This window comes from Theropithecus gelada, chromosome 1 (assembly GCF_003255815.1).
Source record: "Theropithecus gelada isolate Dixy chromosome 1, Tgel_1.0, whole genome shotgun sequence".
In the NCBI taxonomy this organism is placed as follows: domain Eukaryota; kingdom Metazoa; phylum Chordata; class Mammalia; order Primates; family Cercopithecidae; genus Theropithecus; species Theropithecus gelada.
In genome coordinates, this window is record NC_037668.1 from 36,327,999 (window position 1) to 36,348,802 (window position 20,804).

Here is a 20,804-nt window from a genome sequence, read left to right on the forward strand (position 1 = left end):
TTTCATCCAGGATATTCCCATGATGCTTTGCCCCCTGGGAAAGGGAGAGAGGAGGTGGCTTACCAACGAGATGTGACTGGAAGCTGGAGAACACAGAACCAGTCTTCAGCCCTCCTTCCCTTCTCTGGCAGAACTTTCCTTTACCTCTGGCAAAATAAAGAAAAAGAGAGAGAATATATTCTATGCTGCCTTGTTCTGCACGAATATCTTACTAGGAGACTGTCAGCATTTGGAGAGCAGGGCTCAGTTCCGCCATGTCTGTATCCGCCCAGCACTCACAGAGCAGGTACCTCATAAATGTGGGTTAGAAGGAGGCAGGAGAGAGGGAGTTGGAGGAGAGGTCTGGGACTGAGTAGAGAAAGTATGATTTAGAGGCAGCCAAGGCCCCCAAGGCAAACCTTGGCCAGGGCTGAGATCAGCTGGTTCTTAGCTGGGGAACAAAGACAATTTAAGAGTGGGTCAGCAAGATTCAAAGGTTTAGCTCGAGGAATTGAACCTGACAGTTCAGACCAAGCCAGAAGGTCCTTTGACAAGAGAAGAAGGGAGGAGGTGTTGGAGGAGGTGGCCCTGAGGACAGGTGCTGGATGCATGGGGCCAGAACAGGTAGAAGCAGGAGAGAGAGAGAGAGAGAGAGTGCGAGGGAAAGGCTATAGGGTCAGGGGAGTAATCCATCAACGTTCTGTCCAATGATGGGAAGAGCAAGGCCCAGCAGTGGAGAAAAGGCCAGGACCTCGAGAGGCATTGCACCCTGATTGGGGGCTGGTGAACTGGACCAGGCAGGGACCCAGCCAGGAAAAGAGGTCCTCTCATAGGGGCGACCAGAGGGAGGCTACCACAGAAGAGGGGCCACTGGCCCAAGAGAGCCAAGGGCTCTGGGAGGACCCCCCATGGTGGGTGCTGGAGAGCCCCTGAGCCCTTTTATTTCACAGTGACAGGTCATAGCCGTAATACATTGTCACTGTCACCTGGCCATGTCAGCAGAATTTTCACCAGGGCCTGCGGTCTGGGATGCCAGGAATTTTCCCTTGGCTCCTGAGACATTTGCTAAGCCAGGCGCCAGCTGGAGAAGGTGGCAGGAGAGGCTGAGCATCGCGCCTCGGTGCTGATCTCTGATATTCAAATTCCTGGAAGCCCTGGCGAACCTCGTCCTGGCAGTGCAGCTCGGTAGAGATACTCCCCTCAAAGTTAATAAGAAACTAAGAAATTAATTTCCTGTCCGGTGCCTCTGCCCAGCAGTGGCAGGCCAACACTCTCCATCATTGGGAGTGGACTTAAATCACAAGGAAAGTTATAACAAGGGGGCTAGGGAGGTGTCAGGTGCAGTGCTGGCCCTTCTGGAAGTTTCCTGGAAGAGGGATGGAGATGTCTGTGCAATCCCGAGCAGGTCGGGGGTGCTAGCAACACAGCGAGGCCCTGGGACCGTTGCTTCCGAGAAGGTCACTTTGGTTTTCACTCGGCCATGGTTTGTTGCAAAATTCTGGGCACCAGCTCAGCTCGGCCACGTCTCAGCTCCCGGGCGCCTCTAGAGAGAGTGAACATGCTAAAGACAGTGAGGCATCTTCTCTGGGTGACCTCGTGTGACCTTGTAATCGCGTCAGATCTTTAGTTCTGCAGAAACAACTGTCAGATCGGGAGTTAGTCACCTCCAAAGACAAATACCAAACCAGTGACCTTGTTCTTTCTGTTCATGACCCTGGAGGTATGGGGGGAGGAGGAGGAAGCGGAGATTGGTTTTGCTCATTAACTCATTATCAGTGACTGAGTGGCTACTCCTTGCTGGGAACTTGTTGGGTGCCCTCCATTACGGTTCCCTTAATCCTCTCAATGGATTTTGGCATCCTCAGGTAGATGGGGGGATCCCCATTTTACCTGGGAGGGATACAAGGCCAAGAGGGGTTGAGTAACTTGCCCAAGATCACACAGTGAAGTGGCCAAGGTGAAATTTGAGCTAAGGCCTGATTCCACTCCACATCCAAGTTCTTTCCATCATCTGGCTGCAGGCAAGATAACAGATTGGTGTACTCTTTCTATCTTATTTGAATTCCAAAGTTAGTATCTGCTGCTGAAAACAGCTGACTTCATTATAAGCCATTATTGACTCCTTTCTTCAACAAATAACCAGCAAAACAGAGTGTTCTTTCGGAGTAAGCCTTCCACCACCCGAACTTTGGCAACTTTCTCCCTAATGGGTCTCTCCCTGTGAGTGTTTGATCGTGGCCGCCAGCATGAGCCTATCCTGGTGATCTCAAAATGCGGAGGTTTTTTTTCTGTTGAGAGATTGAATCTTCAGTTCCATGTGGAGGCTTATTCAACATTAAAGCGTTCCTGAACCATTTCACTTATTCAACAAATATTTTCCAAGCCCAGCTCTGGGCCAGGTGCCAGGCTCGAGGCTGAGCAAGCCAGACAGACGTGGAGCCGCCATCATGGAACTTGGCCCTCATTGGCCGTTGTCCTTGGCTCTTCAGGCTGAACCTCTGTGCTTTCTCGTTTCACGGCTGTTTTCCTGAGTGCTCCCTGTGAGCCCGAGTCTGTCCTGAGGTCTTCGTCCCTATTCCCTGTGCCCGAAGCCTTTCCTCTCCCAGAGCTCCCCGCGGCTGGCTTCTTTTTATCATCTCAGACACAGCTAAAGGTCCCATCCTCAGAGGCCTTCTCAAGTTCCCTGGCTAAATTCTCCCCCCACCCCCATTTTTAATGCTCATACCACCTCCTGCCATCCAGAATCACCTTATTCTTTATTCCAATGTTTATAGCTTGTCTCTTCCATGATCTTTGAGGGCAGAGTCTTAGACTTGGTCACAGTAGACCCCAAACATAGGCCAGTCCCTGGTATCTTGTGGTTCTTGAGAGCTAATCTGTTGAATGAATGAATGAATGAATGAATGAATGAATGAATGAGTGAATGAAAACCCTGCAAAACGAGTGCTACAGTTACCCCCACTCTAGAGAAGAGGAAACTGTTCCTCTAAAAGGCTGAGAATCCCACCTCAGAGCTCCCTGCAGGAGAGTGGGTGAGCTGGGACCCCCGTCATTTCAGGTTAACTGAAGGGAAAGCCTGACTTCCCATCAGCTCCACACACTGAGTCCTTTCTCCTAAAAATGAAGGAAGCACAAAGAAATCACAAAGAAGGCACCTTGCCCTCAAACATCTGAAACCCTCAGCTGGAAGTTTGACTGCAACCTCTGCCTCCCGGGTTCAAGGGATTCTCCTGCCTCAGCTCCCCAAGTAGCTGGAACTACAGACATGCACCACCACACCCAGCTAATTTTGTATTTTCAGTAGAGATGGGATTTCACCATGTTGGCCAGGCTGGTCTCAAATTCCTGACCTCAGGTGATCCGCCCTCTTCGGCCTCCCAAGGTGCTGGGATTACAGAAGTTCCTTTTCAACATTGCCTTTTAGATCCCCTTTCCCATCAGCTTCCTCCAAAGGAGCTGCTGGCTTGATTTACCTGCAGCCACCGCAATTAATTGCTGTCCCCTGGTAGCTAACGTCTCTTAACAGCTCCATAGCAACAGTGGTTTCCAAATGCCAGAAAGTGTTTTTTCCAAGGGGACTCTATCCTCGACACAAAATAGAACATTTTGAGTGAAATTTAAACACAGTTTTTGAACGGTGCTGTTCTGATTTCTTCACACTTCACAAATGCTTTCTTTGCAAACATGGGTGTCCCAGTTACCCTGGGCTGGTGCCAAGGCCCTCAGCCCAGCTTCTGTTTTCTCAGCTTCAAGGCAGCCGTGGTAAGACCTAAAAACAAACAGGGAGTGAGTGCTGTGGGTCTCCCCGCTAAAGGGTTGCATTGCGCCTGTGCATGCGTGTGCAGAGATGAGGACCATATTTTGTCTCCCACACCAGCAGTGATCAATTGGTAATGACAACATGGAACCCTGCCTGTGAGATTTCCAGGACCCCATCTGAGCTTAGCGGGAAAGAGTGCCGTCCGCCATAGTTTAAGTGCAAAATTCCAAGGGCCAAGATGGGGAGTAGGGATTTGTGTGTGAGTGGTTGGTTGGAATAAATCATCCTGGTGTATCACTGCTCCCACAGGTGGAAACAGAGAAACTGGGTTAAAATGAAGACTGCAGTAAATTCGCATGCAGAGGTACCCAGAAAGGCCCTTGCCATGTCCTTCACTCTGCCTTGGTGAAGGTGGAAAAGATAAAGGGAGAGGGTGATGGGCAGGTGGTGGGTGTGCCAGCTACCGACTGGCACAGCCCCTAGCACAAGGGCTGTCTCTAGTGACCGATCCAGGATGAGTGTCCCCGTTCAGATGCAGTCAACCCACCACTGATTCAACCAACACTTGCTGACTGCCTATCAGGGAATACATTTCCTTCTGATGCACACACTGCTCTCCGGAAGCCTGGGGTCCAGAGAAGGAACGGAGGTGCCAGCCAGTCTGAAGATCAGTGGAAAGGGTGGGGCTGGCCAATGCCGCAGGAGAGACACAGAGGGCTGTCAGGGGAGTCCCAAGGGGAATGAAATTATTTTGGTTGGAAGGATAAAGGGAAGCTGCAAGGACAGTGTGATGTTGGAGCTGGGTCTTGACAAGTAGGTGGAATGTGGAGGGATTCCAGGCCTTGGGAACAGCGTGGGCAGGGCCGGTGGCGGAGCAGGCTGAGTGGTCTGGTTGACTGAGCCAAGAGGGGTGAGAAGGGTGCATGGGAGGTGGATCCGGCTGATCATGGAGGCCACTTGAATCAGCAGTGGGGCTGCATTCACAGGAAATGGGGAGCCAGGAAAGGTTAGCAGTGGGTGGCGTCATCAGAGATGGGACTTGGGAAGGTGGCTTTCAGAGTTGGATGGGAGTGCCTGGCTCAAAGGCAGACCAGTCAGGAGGCTGATGCCAGGGGGCATGGGGAAGGCAGTGAGGGGAGACTGGGGCGGTGGCCTCAGGGACCAAGAGGAAAGCAGCACGCCTTCCTGTCTCTCCCCTCCTTCAGCTCTGCTGGCATTAGCAGTGCCTCAGACTTGGTGGCCATGGAGTCACAGTGGCGGGATTGCTCTGTGGCCTGATTCTGCCCCCACCGGGCTGACGGGGTCTTGGCCTCTAAGCACGATGTTTAGAGATGCCCCTGCTCTGAGGAAGCTGGAGGAAGCCAGGCCTTTCTCTCGCATCATCTGAAGAGGAGTGAGTGGGGTTGCCAGCCCCCTGCTAGCCACAGATGCCCACCCCACCATTGTCTTCAGCATCTGCCAGAAGAGGGACAGTTTGAGGCAGTGTCGGGGTTCACGAGCTTGCTCTCCTCTGCCGTTTGCAATGGGCTGGCACAGGGCAGCCTCGCTGCTTGGCTCCAGCCAGAGGCTTCAGGATGTGGTGATGAAGATGGGGTCTGGATGGGCGTCGGTATTCAGGATGTCGAGCCCCACTGGTCTCGGGGACCAGTTGGTGCTTCCTGCAAAGGCATGTGCTCTGGGAAGAGCCTGGCCTGCCGCAGCAGCTCTGCAGAGGGGCCGGCCCCAGACTTGACTATGTCATTAGTACAGCAGGTCCCGTTATTACCCGAGGAGGCTTACAGGTTATCAGCGAGCTCCAGGAGCCACTGGAGAAAGGAATAAGATAAAGAGGGATTTAAAAAGAAAATAACAAAAAGAAAAACTGTATTTTCTAATCCAAACCTTGCCCTGCAGTGGCTTTGTTAACCCCTAGTCACTCCTTCAAGACATAAACTGTTGAGAGCCACAATTACTTCAGTGATTACACGTTATCTTGTCCTACCAAGGTATTAAAGAGGAACTGGGGAACACATTAAAAAAACATACAGCCCAATTTAATCATGATTCCCTCTAAAACAATTGCTGGAATCTCACCATTGCCGTTGGCAGAGCATAAAAATCCTATAGATGCTTGATGGACCAGGCACAAATCATCCTCTGCTGCCTCCACGGCCAGCCCATTTGTCAGTCAAAGGAGAGCTTTGGGGTTTAGGTCTTTAACAGGATTGAGTGCAGGGGCTCCCTAGTTGCTCCTCCAGAGCAGAGGAAGGGTGGCCCCATCCCAGCCTCCCAGACGTCCCTACTTAGAGCACCTGCCCTGCCATCACTACCACCAGGGAGATGCTAAACAGAAAGCCCACCAAACATCTCGGGACCCTACTCATAGTCAAGGTTGTGAAGAAGTTTGCTGGCCGAGAAGCAGCCTTGTTCTGAATGCCACTTGCGGTGAACAACAACCAGCTCTGCTTTTCTGCAAATTCTCTCTGCAAAGCGAGGGAGGTGTAATCATTTGCTTCAGAAGGTTGTGAACATCAGGAAGGGGCAAAGCTAGGAGACAGCAGAGGATGGGGGTCGGGTGCAGCTCCCTTTCCTCACTCTCTCCCTGTCTGCTGCGTGATGTTCAAGTCAGTCTCTCCTGGTTCAGTTTTCCCAACTGGAGATGGAAGGGGGTGGATAAGTTGGCCTGGATGATCCCTAAGTTTCCTCCCACCTCAGTATTCTCTGTTCCAAGAGGAGTAAACAGAAGGGTTTCGGAGACCCCTGACTTGCAGGACCCTGGCGGATCTTTCATGCACAAATTAAAATATATAAAGTATCCGGGAAGTGGACAGTGCTTACTGCAGAAGGGGCTGGAGGCACCGGAGCTCCTCAAGGGCTTGTGGTTCACTTGACGCCTGTGTCATCTGGATGAGGACTGGAAATGATCCCAGTAGCCCACGGGAATCCCACCTTTCCAACGTGCAGGATGGGGATGGGGCACCCACCTCTTTAATTCGTGGAGAGTTACGGAATATTTTTCAGGAAAATGGAGCTTTGTTTTCTTCCAGAGTTTGGAAGATAGCCAACAATTATTTCAGAGACCCTGTTTTCATGATTGGACAAGAATGACTGGTGTTTAGCTCATCATCTGTTGGAGATCATGATGCTTCCTTGATGTTTGAAAAGAATTTAACTTGGCCTAGATGGGCTCCTATCTCAAAGAATTACACTTCCCAAATAAGCCGTGTCTGAATTAATTTGATGTTGCTCCACTTGGAAGTTCCATACGATCTTAGGAAAACTTTGTCCTTAGCAATACTGTGAGATGACGTAACACTGACTGGAGAGGTCAGTCAGAATAATACCTGGCCATTCTGAAGCTTTCCCATGGGCGGGCACTGTTCAAATGCTGTATCTTGTTTAGTCTTCACAACCACCTCAGGGAGCAGGCACTACTATTCTCTCCATTGTATGGATGAGAAAACTGAGGCACAGAGATGTGACTGCCCAAAGCTCGCAGCTAGGAGATAGCAGAACCCAGACTCGAACCTAAGGTAGTTGTCTCTGGAGCACACACTCTCTACCACTCTGCTTCCTCAGCATCAGATAGTCCTGGGCTTAAGTTAAGGGCAGGGCTTTGATGGACTACTTAGATTCTTTATGTGTAAAGCAGATGGGGCCATAACCAGTTCTGCCTTGTGAGGTTGCAGTGAGGATTAAACAAGCTAAGTCCTGGGAAGTAGTTAGCACCCAGCACCTGGAGCATACGGGTCTGAAGAAATGCTAGTTCTCAGCAATCATAGCAGTGGGGGTTATTGAAACCATAGGATCATCTGAATTGTGTAGTGGAAAGTGACCAGCTTAGCAGAAAGAAGACATGATCTTTTTTTAGGAATTAGGGCTCTTGGGTGATGCAACAAAAAACTCTACTTGACCTGACTTTGGGGGAAGAGGAGATTTGGGGGTTGGAATTGCTGAAAAGTCTTGAGGTGTGCTGGCCTGTGCCCATCAGTGGCATTGAGGCTCTGTGTCTTCTCCCCTCAGCCCTGTTCCTCATGCCAGCTCCCTTCTCTGCCTCCATGTGCTGGCAAGAGATGGCTTCCAGGAGCACTAGATTTCATTCTCCCAGGTTCGAGTCCAGCAGGAAAGAGCAGCCCTGCCTCCAAGTGGCTCCAGCCAAAGCCTAGTGATTAGCACTGAGTGGAGCCATGAGTTTCTCCCTGAGCGGATCAGTGTGGCCCGAAGAATGCGGCTTGGCCAGCCTGAGTGACAAGCTCCATGCCTGGACTGGGTTGGAGACATGGCTGGATTGCTAAAGAAAACTTGAAAACTCTTATCAAAAGAATGAGTGCACTAGAGTCGGGTCCAGCTCAGCCTCCCATGAGCCATGTGGCCGTGAGCAGATCATGTAGCACCTTTCAGTCCAGCAGGGATGGCGGCACATGCCCAACTTCCTCCAGAGCTGTGGAGGGGAGCAGATGGGCAGGAAAGGCTCCAGAGCACATCGGTCACTCCAGAGATGCCTCAATGACTGTTTGGTGCCATTGTCATCTGATGGGCTTGATTCACTGCCTAATGGGGCACGGTTCTGAGCAGGCACACCAGCTCTGGGAGCAGGATTGGGGCGCACGTGCTTGGAGAGGATGGAAGAGGCAGGGGAGGGCAGCAGGCCTGGCTTCCAGCCATCCAGGAGGACAAGGCCGGTCTAGGCTGCAGGCGGGACCTCTTTGAGGCTGGTAAGGAGGCCATGTGGCTGTGGATTTAGCTCCTGGGAGGGACAGGAGGTCAGAGGTGTGATGACTGCAGCCCTCTGAGACCTGATTGCCCAGCATCTGTACTGTTCCACCCTCTGTCTCTGCTGGGCCAGGGCTGCATGCCCTGAGAAGGACCTTTTCCCTATAGGAGTTCCCTGTGTCCATTTGAAAGGCCCATGGCTTCTTGTCCCAGGGGTGGTCGGAGCAACTCTTACAGCATCGCCAATAAATCAAAAATTAGTTCAAGGTGAGAGCAGGAGACGAACAGGACAGGACACCAACCAACAATCTCATCCAAGCTCAGGCTCTGCCAAATGCAGGATGCCAGCAGCCTGCATCCCTGACAGGTCCCTGGCAAGCGAGAGAAGGATGGTTGGATGCTGAACAGTCCGGCTGACACTTGCAGCCCCGGATTCCACCCTGGTGGGGGCACTGGCCATCATGGTGTCTCCTGGATTTGGGGGTCCCAGAGAGAGATAGTCCCCAGCATCCCGATCTCTTGCACGACTCCTTATGGATCAGTCATCTGGGAACTAATGTCACCCATTTTAGAAAAATCTCTTTATATGTTTCAGCCCATGTCGCCTTGGAATAATGAGTCTCATACATTGACTGCCCGCTGTGTAGTTTGATTGTGCTAAAATTACCTCCCTGAGCTCCAGGGTGGGGGAACCGTATTCTTAGCATTCATGGATGTAGAGTTAGAGGCACGCTTTCACTTCTTTTCCCTTTTCTGAAGACTCAAATCACATCTCCTCCCGACTTTTGTCTTTCTGGACCGGAAAGCCTTTATCTTCGTTTTCCTGGAGCTGCCTGCCCCTCCTCGGCTGATGCTCCCTCACCCCTGCACTCACTAGTTCAGACCGAGCTCTGCAGCAAAGACACCTCGGCCATTTTGTCTCCAGTTTCCAGGTCGTGCCCTGCTCTCCAGGCTGGGCCTTTCTGGTCCCTGCAACAACTGTGAACCAGTGGCTTCTGTGGATCCTGGGAGGTACTCTCTCGGGTCTGGCAATGGCAGCTCGGGCTGCCAGCCTCCGTTGGCAGTTTGCTTTACTCATCCTGAGCCCGCTGCCCCACACGTCACTGCCCTGGGATGCATCTGTAGCTCCCATACCCTCCGACACCGGCTTTTTCGTTACTCATTAAAATTTAGTGTCATCTGCAAATGTGGAGATTTTATCAGACATGTCTTCCCCTGGGTCATTTATAATGATTTTAGATAAGGCCAGCCCCGGCCCCCATGCACATGTGCTGTTGGGCAGCCAGGGCTTGCTGCGCAATGAAAATGCCTCCCCTCCCCAGCAGCGCCCCCTAGGGTGGCTTGACCCCCCTCGCAGCCTTTGGGTGGGACTGTTCCAGAGACTTCCAGAAAGTGCAGGCAGACGGGACCCTCTGTCCCCTCTCGAGGTACATGCATCTTTATCTGCTCAGCGAGACTGGAGAACTCCCTTCGGCCAGCACTCTCTGGGTGTCTAGGATGTGCCCAGGACTGTGCCAGGCCTGATCTCCCACCATAAATGTGTTTTTCCTACACTACCTTTGGGCTAAAGGAGGCAGAGCAAGCCAGCCCCTGAGCCGGCATGGTTCCCGGAACCCCGCACCAGGTGGAAATTGTTTAACTATATTCCCATGACTGGAAAATTCTGGTAATTGTGTAATAACAACAGCAGCAGCACTCAGCAATTACCCAGGGTTTTTCATCTTCAGACCACTTTACCCACATTAACTAATTAAGTCTCCCAGCCTCCCTCCAAAGCAGGGAAGGGCTGCCGGCCCGACTCCCGCTGGCGCACAGGCTCGCGTAATGAGGGCAGCCGTGGGAAGGGGCTGCAGGGACCCCAAAGGCAGCCTACCTCTGCCCTCACTTGTAGGCCCTCTGAATCCCTTGCCAGGCATCGCTCAGAATCCGCTGGCCCTGCTAAGCACTGGCAAGGAAGCATGGAGGTGTTCTGTGTGCCCTGCCACACTCAGCCACAGTGGGGGATCCCTGGTCCCAGCACAGATTGCAGGACCGAGCCCCCAGAAGAGCACAGTTGACTACTGACCCTGCCTATTACTGGGGACACCAGGGCCCCTCTTTCAGTTCCTACTCCCTCCCTTCTCTTTTTGCTTCTCCTTTAATAGCTCCCAACTTTGGGGATCTAGATCTGCACCCCAGTTACCAGGTGCTCAACTCCAGGGTCCCCGAAGGCTGTTCCCCACTCCCTGGACACCCCACAAAGGGTGTTCTAACTACTGTGGGCCCTTGATGTGGAGACAGGGACATCTGCAGCCTCCGTCCTGCCCTGAGGAGCTTACAGACCAGCCAGGAGTCTTCCAGCCCCATCCTTGGTCCTACCAGCTCCCCACACCTCACATGACCCAGTCAGGCTCCCTGGACCTGCTTTTCCTCTGACATAGACATGAATTGGGCTGCTGCCGCCCGGAGCACTGAGGCTGAGTGCACAGCCCTCCCATGAAACATCTAGTGAGCCCCACAGAGCCCTGGGGCAGTGGCCTGGAGGTGTGAGATTGTGGCTTCAAGCAGGGCTGGCACCCAGAGACTCAGCCCTCCAAGGTACTCTCCTTTCTGTAAACGAGCATAGCAATAACACCTGCGCCTGTGGGTTGTAGAACTTGAATGTGGAGCCCGAGACACAGCTGACACTCAGAAAGCGATCTCTGAAAACAGAAATGCCCACTGGGAGGTGTGTGCTGTGGGTCCAGGCACGTTCCCACCCCCGAGTGGCCGTGGAATGCCACAGAACCATGCATTGGAGCCATCAGAGGCAGGGAAGAGAGACCCAAGGAGACGGCAGCCTCCAGGGGCCGGCAGATCCTGGGAGACTTGAGAAGCAGGTGCCCGCGTGCCCTGGCCCTTCTCAGGGAGCATCCTTCTTGTGCTTCCGTCCATCCTCCAGGCCTGTCTGACCCTCCCCCTGCCTCCTGACCACCCTCAGTGGGTGACAGTGGGGATGGAACCCAAGCCTGCCAAGGCCTTCATGATCAGCCTCCTTTCTAGTGGAACCATCGTCCCACCTCACACCTTTACCCAGAGCAGAGAGGACAGGGGCCCAGCTACCTGGGGCAGCCAGAAGGTGGGCGAGAAGATTTTGCACAGTCCTGCAGCCTAGTGACACCACAGCCGTGTGCCACCCAGTGTCGCCCTCTATCCCTTCCCTAATAAACCCTGCCCTTCTCCCTGCCAGCCTTGCACACCAGTTTCATGGGCTCCTACCCTCGTTGTTCATTAAGCATCCAGGTGCAGGGAAGCCTGTGCCTCTGACGATGAGGTTTATGGGACATTCAGAATATATATAAACGGTACTAATATGACAAATGCAAAGATCGAAGGAGCTTGCGATGCCGACAATGCTACTTCCTCGCCCGTCTCCCTTCTGTCTGGCTGGCGGCACACAGGCCCGCCCCCCGCGCCCCCAGCGGCAAGTGAGGAGGTGTGTGGCACTATTACATGCTATTATGACTTTCTGGGTAATGTATACATTTTCACTATCACACGGCCTCTCTCCTTCATTTTTCATGAGAACTGGCACGAGATTAATGACTGAGCCCCAGAAGAAACGGAACGCCATGCCACTCTGATTTATTGACCACTTAGCGTTGATGAAGCTGCAAACAAGAGTCAAACAGATGTTGCAGCTGCATTTTTCTTTATCAAAACCAACAGCTTTTTGCATTTTTAACCACTTCTTGCATCACCACCCTGCTTACTCCACAGAAAAGGGTCCTGGCTCCAGGCCTTCTCCTCCTCAGCGGAGATGGAGGAGCCCAGGCCAGGGCCATGGGACCCTGCTGCCTGACACCCATTGGCCCAGGATCCACCCTGGAAGCAGCCAGGAACAGGATGTGAGATCCCCAAGGCTCTTGCTGGGGGTGACTTGAGTCCCCTCCGTGGGTCTCTGCGGAAGAGCTCACTGCTGTACCCTCAACCAACTCCAAGGGCCAATTGCACACACCCAGGGTGGGCTCAGCACGCGGGAGGTGCAGAGCTCAGCTCCCCTCTGCAGCCTGGAGCACCTCCCCACTTCCGCCTCATGCCCATTTACTAGGCAGTGTCGGTGGCCTTACATATGAGCGCCGCTGGGGGCCAGGCCCATCATGAGCCCTTTGCCTGCCTCACCCACTCCTGGCAATGTTCAGGCCAGCACTAAAGGGTTTGCTTAACACTGAGCAGGCATTCTCTGCAGAACGTTCTCAGCCTCTCCTGTGCTTTTGGAGGAAAGGCCCTCAGCTTGTCCCCTGTCCTCTCTTTGTCCCTGCGGTTTGGGTGAAAGATGCCATCTAGAAAAGGTTCTAGAAGAGACTGACTCTACCTCAGGCTCCCGGGAGATGCCCTTCCACTACCTTCAGCCTGCGAGTCCTGTGCCTGGCAGGGCCCTGGGAGTCTGGAACCGGGGAGATCTGCAGCTCCAAATGCATTTCCAGGAGGCACAGCTGGGTTAATGGACAAGCTGAACTTCCCTCGGAGAGGGGCAGAGGGCTCATGGACCCCCTCAGATGCCACCCCTCCTGGGCCCCATCTGAGGGAGTGGACCCCCTCCTCTTCCAGCCCATGCCTGGGGTGGACAAAGACTCCTTCCCTGCCCCTCAGTCTCTGTCTGTCCCTCTAGAAGACATGCCTGGGGGTTCTCCAGGGTTGGTCCTGAGACACTGAGTCTCTGGAGAGGAGACAGCCATCACCCCTGCACCAGCTCCCACAGCCAAGGCCAGGTGCCCCCTGGCAGGCTTGTTGGCCCGTGTGCTGGGGCAGCTTGGCAGCACCCCGCTATGCCCCCGGTTTTCAGTTGGTGGGATGGAGCCCCTGCCATGTGGCTGCCCTGCAGACAGTCCCAGCCATCCGGAGCTCACACTTGTGGCCAGGAAAACAGGCCAAACCCGGGTAGTAATTGAGCGGAAACTGAGAGATTAGTGCTGCAAAGACAGCAAGGTAGGAGCCAGGCAAGGTGGGCACTGTTGTCAACGGGGTTGCTGAATGAGGTTTCCACAAGGAAGTGACCTGGGATCAATGTGGCACGGAGCGCGGCAGCCAGAGACCACAGCCCAGGGAGAGGAGCAGCAGATCTGGGGAATGGGGTGGTGGGAGCCAGGTTCACGAGGCAGGCAGCAGCCAGCAAGAAGCACAGGTGGCCCGGCCTGGAACCGTGGCAGGAGTGTGGGCTTGATCTCAGTGCCAAGGAGCCGTCCGGAACAGCCTGACCACGCCGGCTGCTGTTTGAAGGATGGGTCGGGGAGGGGAAGAGCAGACGTGAGGACACCCGGGAGTCGGGCACACTCCCACGTGAGCAGGAGAACAGGTGGAGGCTCAGACTTGGTGGTTGCAGGCAGGGGGTAAATGGGAGGATCAGGCTTCCTGGGGCGGGAGAATTGGCAGAACTGGATGATCGACTGGCCGTTGAGGGAGAGAGAGGGAAAATGAGGGGATGACTCCCAGGCTCCAGACCTGGGCAGCTGTGGGAAGCCTGGAGGGGCCAAGTGTCTGAGCGGGAGGTTGGGAGGCGAGGTCGGCCCTGGGAAGTCGTGGGTATTTTGAGGACTTTAAGGGGTGCTGTCAACAGCCAGGTAGGCAAGAGAGGAGAGGTGGGCTGGAGAGAGAAATCTGGATGTCCTGGGAATCTGGTGGGTGTGAGGTCAGGATGCTAGATAAGGCCACTAAAGAAGGAGAGAGGGAAAGAGGGAGAAAGAGCGGGAGAGAGGGAGGGCAGAGCCCCAGGCTGGATGCTGGTGGAGGAAGGGCCTCTGCACACAGCAAGAGGAGAGCTGGGACAGGCTGGGGCTGCCGGCGGAGGAAGGGGACTCTAAGCAGCAGAACTGCCCGCTGGAGGCTTAACCCACCTCCCCCTCTCGGGGAGCATGTCAGGGCTTTGTTCCATCTGGGTTTGGTTTTGGTGGCGGTTGGTGGTGGTAGAGCGGGGCCTCTGTCCGTCCTGACGGCATCGCACCCATTCTGAGGCCTGACCCTGCTTCCTGCAGCAGCCCCAGTGAGAAAGAGGCGCAGCTTCCATGCTTATGGGTGAGGAGCCTGAGGCACCAAGAGGGAGGAGGGATCCCCTAGTCCGCAGCTCTTTCAGAAGGCTGTGGAAGTTCTGAGACTTTTACTTATCCTTGGCTTCCCCTACCACCACCACAGTCACAGACCATGCCACGGGGCTCCCTCTCCCCAGCCTTTGACACCGACCAGGCCTTAGGGAAAGCAGGGGCTCATCTCCAAAGGTCACACTCACTTTGGGGGGTGACCCCTAGCATCTCTCCTGAAAACTCCATAACCCAGGGAGGGGCTTCTCCACAAGCTCTTCTTCCCTGCCTGAATCCACAAGGCCTGACAGGGTGGTGAACCCCACGGAAACATCAGGGCAGCCTGGACAAGACAAAGGCAACTTCACGCCACAACTGTCCAGAATCCAGAATCCAGGGCCCTGGCAGGGTCTGTCCCCTGCCGTGACTCTCAGATCCAGGCTCGCATCTGTATTCCTCCAGGCCGCCCTGCTGAGCTGGTCCACCTGAGCCCATCTCGCCACCAGCAAAGCAGCTCAGCGAGGACTCTGACACCGTTGCGAGCACTCCATGAAACTGATACATGAGGACTTCAAGGCTAATATATTTTTCTGCCAAAAACACCCAATAAAATGTAAAACTAATGAATAAAATTGCAACATTGCCAAGAAGCGATGTGTGCCCCAAATTTCCAAAAATACCTCCATCAGTCTGTGTCTGAAAACCAGCCCCACGCCAGGAAATCGTTACTACTCAACTCTGGGCATTCCAGCAGCAAGAGCTCCAGGCCCTGGGATGGAAACCGGGAGGCTGCCTGCTCCAGCATCTCTCCTGATCCTGCACTTGGTCTCCTGGACCTGCCAGGGGCTGGGACATTCTGCTAATTGTATCAAAACAAGGGAGAAAGGCAAGGCCCAGCATGGAGGTTCCCAGGAAGGGACCCCCCAGCCCTGGGTGTTGGGCATGTGCCCTAAGTTGAAAGGGGTAGTTCTAGATGCTACGATCCCTACGTTTGTAGTTACTGAAGTGGGATCCGCTGACCAGTGGATCTGTGAGACTTTGAGTTGAAGTGTTGATGCGCCTTGGGGTATGTTGGAGGATGGGGTGGGTATCCACTGCCTGTGTCAGGCTCTTAAAGAGATCTCAGACCCAGAAAAATGAAGGACCAGCCTTGCATTGTATCTTACCTTCCTAGCAACAACCTGTGTTTAGAAAGGCTTCCCGGCCAGGTGCAGTGGTTCGCACCTATATATCCCAGCACTTTAGGAGGCCAAGGTGGGTGGATCACCTGAGGTCAGGAGTTCAAGACCAGCCTGGCCAACGTGGTGAAACCCCATCTCTACTAAAAATGCAAAAATTAGCTGAGCGTGGTGGCAGCCACCTGTAATCCCAGCTGCTCGGGAGGCTGAGGCAGGAGAATTGCTTGAACCCGGGAGGCGGAGGTTGCAGTGAGCCGAGATCACGCCATTGCACTCCAGCCTGGGCAACAAGAGTGAAATTCCGTCTCGAAAGAAAGAAAGAAAGAAAGAAAGAAAGAAAGAAAGAAAGAAAGAAAGAGAGAGAGAGAGAGAGAGAGAGAGGCTTCCCTGCCCTTTGTAGACCCAGAAAACTGAAGCCAGATGTCAGGAGAACACAGGTCTAGGGAGGGCACAAGCAGGAGGTCAGAATTCAGCCTAATTTGATTCTACAAACCTTAAATAAGCACCGGTGACTGTTGGACTGTCATAGCTCCAGGGCATTGTCCCTGAGGTTGAGGAAATAAAGTTGATGTTCAGACATTTAAAGCACAAAGCCAAATGCCATCCTACTAGGGTAGAGGCAGAGAGGGAATCAGGGAAGGCTTCCTGGAAGAGGAGGGCATCCTGGTGTCTGACCTCCAAGAATAGGCGGAGGCTGGTTATGCAGATGGAGGCTGAGCCCTGCAGGCAGAACTTCCTGAGATAGCAGCGTTTGGGGTGCTCTCGTGCAGGAACTCCACAGTTTGGGTTCATGGTGAGAGAGGGCCTTTGCCCCACGAGACCCTGCCTGCCTGCCCACCACCTTGGCCTCCCACAGCAGGTCCCAGGCGCCCAGGCTGTGCTCAGCGGGGCTGTGGAGCAGGATGCAGCAGCCGTTTCATCTCCCAGGCGTCTGGCATCTCAGCTCCCTCCTGCAGGGCCAGGCTCCTGCTTCAGGGACCAGAATCAGAGGCAGCCCTGGGTGGCCTACTGGCCCCTGCAGCCCTTTGATCTTTACTCATCTTGCTCAGCAGCTGGCACTGCTGCCTGGCTGTGCCCAGGCACAGGCAGGAGCCCTCGGCTCAGACACAGTCCCCAGGAGGCCAGTATGTTGGTCTGTAGGAAGAACATGGGGCAAGGACACAGTGAATCACCCCGTCTCTCCACCTCCATGCAAAGGGCATATAGCAGATCTACCCGACCCACCTCTTGGGCATACTGCAAGAATGAAGTGAAATGGAGATGAGACAGTACTTAGGCCAAGCAGAAAGGGAGGCCACCAGATGTCTTGGCAGGACCTGAACCTGCAGTCAGAACCCTGGCTTCCAGATCAGGCTGTGCCCTGCTGGCACATAGCTTTGGGCAAGGCACAACTTCTTAGTGCTACAGGCGCCTCACTATAGACAGAGGACACCCTCCCCTGCCCTGCCCTGCCCTGCCCGCCTCCTTGGCTAGCAGCGGCACCAAATGAGATAATGGCTGGAAAGTGCTTTGAAAAGAATAAAGTGCCGCGCTGATGTCAGGGATTATCATGATTATTAAGGAGCATGATTACCACAATCCAGAAAAGCCGCCATTAAGGAGAAGGCTCCTGTTGATGTTGATTGAGTTTCCTGGTTATCTGAGTATTGGCAGGAAAAAATCTGTTTGAACCCTTAGTGAAAATCTTTTTTAATTATGCCAGTCACCTTACTTACATTGGTCATGGTGTGATCTTGAGTCTTTATTTATTCATGGATTGATTGATTCATATATTCATGTATGACTCTTGCCCTGACAACATCCAAAAAAGCAGCTGTAGACCCAGCTCTCTCCTGCCTGGGGTCCTGCCTGTCTCAGGACTCACGGTTGAGTCTTAGTCTACCAGCCGGGGAAAGCAGAGGGCAAAGCAGCTTTTCCTCTATCAGGAGGAAAAGCACAGGATGAAGCCTTCCACGTGGCTTTTTCCATCATTCCCTGCAGCGTCCTGATATCCTGTCATGTTTCCTTAGGACAATGCAAGAAAAAAATGGTTCAGGCCGGGCGCGGTGGCTCACACCTGTAAACCGAGCATTTTGGGAGGCTGAGGAAGGCAGATCACCTGAGGTCGGGGGTTCGAGAGCAGCCTGACCAATATGGTGAAACCCTGTCTCTACTAAAAATGCAAAAATTAGCCAGGCTGTGGTGGCGTGCACGTGTAATCCCAGCTACTCAGGAGGCTGAAGTGGGAGAATTGCTGGAACCTGGGAGGTGGAGGTTGCAGTGAGCCGATATGGCGCCACTGCACTCCAGCCTAGGTGACACAGCGAGACCCTGTCTAAAGGGAAAAAAAAGGTTCAAGAAATACCCTCTGATTGAGATGCAAGAGTTTAGCTAGGTTTTTCTGGCTTATCCAGATGCATCTAGAAAGTGACAGGATTGCTTTTTTTTTTTTTTTTCTTTTTAACTTGTCAATATTGATATGGCCAGATAAGCAGCGCTGCCTTCTGGGGAGACCATAAGAAAGCCACAGAAGGCCCGATGCTCATCCCAGCGACACTGCTGCCTCACAAAGGCCCCTTGGCATGTCCTATCCGAGCTCGGGGCAGAAAGCGACAGAGGACATTCTTAATAAGATGTCACGGGAAGGGGCTGACTGCTAAATAGAACCGATTTGAGACAAACTGGGCTTTTTTTTTTTTTGAGACGGAGTCTCACTCTGTCGCCCAGGCTGGAGTGCAATGGTGCGATCTCGGCTCACTGCAACCTCCGCCTCCCAGGTTCACACCATTCTCCTGCCTCAGCCTCCCAAGTCACTGGGACTTACAGGCACCTGCCACCATGCCTGGCTAATTTTTTTTTTTTTTTTTTTTTTTGTATTTTTTAGTAGAGAGAGGGTTTCACCGTGTTAGCCAGGATGGTCTCGATCTCCTGACCTCATGATCTGCCCGCCTCGACCTCCCAAAGTGCTGGGATTGCAGGCATGAGCCACTGCGCCCGGCCGAAACTGGGCCTTTTAGGTCTTCCGACTGAGAGCTCTTTCCCAGAATACCCGGTGGGCAGCTGGTGCCCAGAAGTTTGGGAAACTCTGCCCCAGAAGCCAACAAGAAAGAGTGGACGAGCCGGACAGGGTGACAGAAGAGCTCTTCTAGGGAGGAGTTCCCAGAGATTCTGGGCACCAGCTGCCCCCTGGGTACTGCTTAGATGGAAGGTGCCAGCTGGGTGCGGTGGCTCACGCCTGTCATCACAGCAGTTTGGGAGGCTGAGACGGGCAGATTGCTTGAACCCAGGAGTTCAAGACCAGCCTGGCCAATATAGTGAGACCCCATCTCTACAAAAAATACAAAAATTAGCCAGGCGTGGTGGTGTGTGCCTGTAGTACCAGCCTCAGGAGGCTGAAGTGGGAGGATCACTTGAGCTCGGGATGCAGAAGTTGCAGTGAACTGAGATCACACCACTGCACTCCAACCTAGACAATGGAGTGAGACCCTGTCTAAAAAAAATAAAATAAAGTGCTTCATTGTGGGGCTGTTCGTCAGGGGAGAAGACCACGGCTGAAGGCGGAGGGGCTCCAGCCCTCAGCGGGAGGGGCCTTAAGCTCTGGGAGCTCCTTTTCCCCTTGGGGAGAAGCAGGTGATGATGCCTGTGTTGGGGGCATCCCACAAGCTGTGAGGGGGAAACGCGTGTTGGGCGTGAAGGAGGGAGACGGCAGTGGCTGTGGTGTGAGTTCAGGGATGTTGGGTTGGAGGGAATTGGACCTCATGCCCATGGTTCCCAGTTACACCCATACCAGCTGATGTGTAGGTCAGAGTTTCTCAACCAGGGGTGATGTTGCCCCCCAGGGGACACTGGGCAATGTCTGAAGACTTTTCCAGGGGTCACAGATGGAGGGGGAGGGGCTTAATGACATCAGTGGGTGGAGGCCAGGGAGACTGCTAACATCCCACGTGCGCTGGACAGCCCCCACCACAGAACCATCTGGCTGAAACCGTCAGCAGTGCGAGGTCAAGAGAGCCGGGTGTCTGGGGCCTCAGTCTCTGCCTGTACCTGCGGGGTTGGGGGTGGCCCTGACCCTGGCGGGCTCCATGCCACCCTCATGCTGCCAGTCTCTGCTCTCCCCACAGAACCCCGACATCGTCCTGGTGCACTACCTGAATGTGCCAGCCATTGAGGACTGCGGCAAGCCCTGCGGCCCCATCCTCTGCTCCATCAACACCGACAAGAAGGAGTGGGCGAAATGGACTAAAGAAGAGCTCATCGGGCAGCTGAAACCCATGTGTGAGTGGCCTTGGCCAGCCTGGCGCCCCCATGCTGGGGACTAGGCTGGTGTCAACCAGGTGGGGCCAGAAAGGTCCTCTGTGGCCTTGGGGATGCGGATCTGGAGCCCCATCTTACTAGAATGACAGTGGCACCGTGAGCTTAGCTTTTGCCCCACCTTCACTTGGCCCCTTGTAAGCTCCCTATACGGCAGCCAGGGCATAAAATGCCAGGCCCACATGACAGATGAAAAGAGTGAGGTTTGGAGACACAGAGCATGCAGGGGAAGGAGCAGGCCAAGAGTGGGCCAGGACCGGGTCTCCAGGACCACAGACAGGAGTGGAGGCCAGCTGGGGAGGGAAAGTGTGGAACAGGGGAGGGGTGGCGGGAGCGGACCCTACCTTCTGCCTTGCCCATCCACGAGGTATCTGGGCTTAGCCACCGCCTCCTGGACTCAGGGCCCGCCTCGGCTCCCAGGCTGGGTGGCAAATAGATGATGGTAATTGAGCTGGATTTCATTTTGTCAGCAAAGTGGTGCTTTCTGAAGCATCTGTCAGGTGCAAATCACAGAATGCAAAACACCGAGTGAGGCCGGGAAGCCGGGGCTGCTCCGTACTTTGTTGCAGTGGCCACAGCTCCCAGCAGCCGCTGGCGGCTCTCAGTGGCTTCTCCTGCTCCCTGTTCAGCAGGGCTCGGGAAAAACAAACACAGGTCTGGGGGCTTTCCTGAGCCAAGAAGAGCATGGGGGCTGTTTAGTGCTGGACACGCAGCCCTCAGGGTTCAGGGACATTGATGGTCAGGGCTCAGGGCAAGGACCTGCCAGCAGCAGGGCCTGGGGGGCGGGTCAGTGGCTCTCTCAGAAGCAGAACTGTCCCTGGAGCTGGCTGGAGGGACGAAGCAGCTGCTGGTCAGCATAGACAGCGGGGGACT

At 54.0% G+C, this 20,804-nt stretch overlaps 1 protein-coding gene across 6 annotated transcripts in view; it reads left to right on the forward strand.

Annotated features, from left to right (window-relative positions):
* The window catches only part of CAMTA1 (calmodulin binding transcription activator 1), a 969,422-nt gene that overhangs the window by 820,733 nt on the left and 127,885 nt on the right, over window positions 1–20,804 (forward strand). For all 6 annotated transcript variants that reach the window (XM_025367744.1, XM_025367761.1, XM_025367771.1 and 3 more), the window contains one exon: window positions 19,742–19,895. In XM_025367744.1, the coding sequence (XP_025223529.1) occupies window positions 19,742–19,895 (154 nt within the window). The remainder of the gene's footprint in view (window positions 1–19,741; window positions 19,896–20,804) is intronic.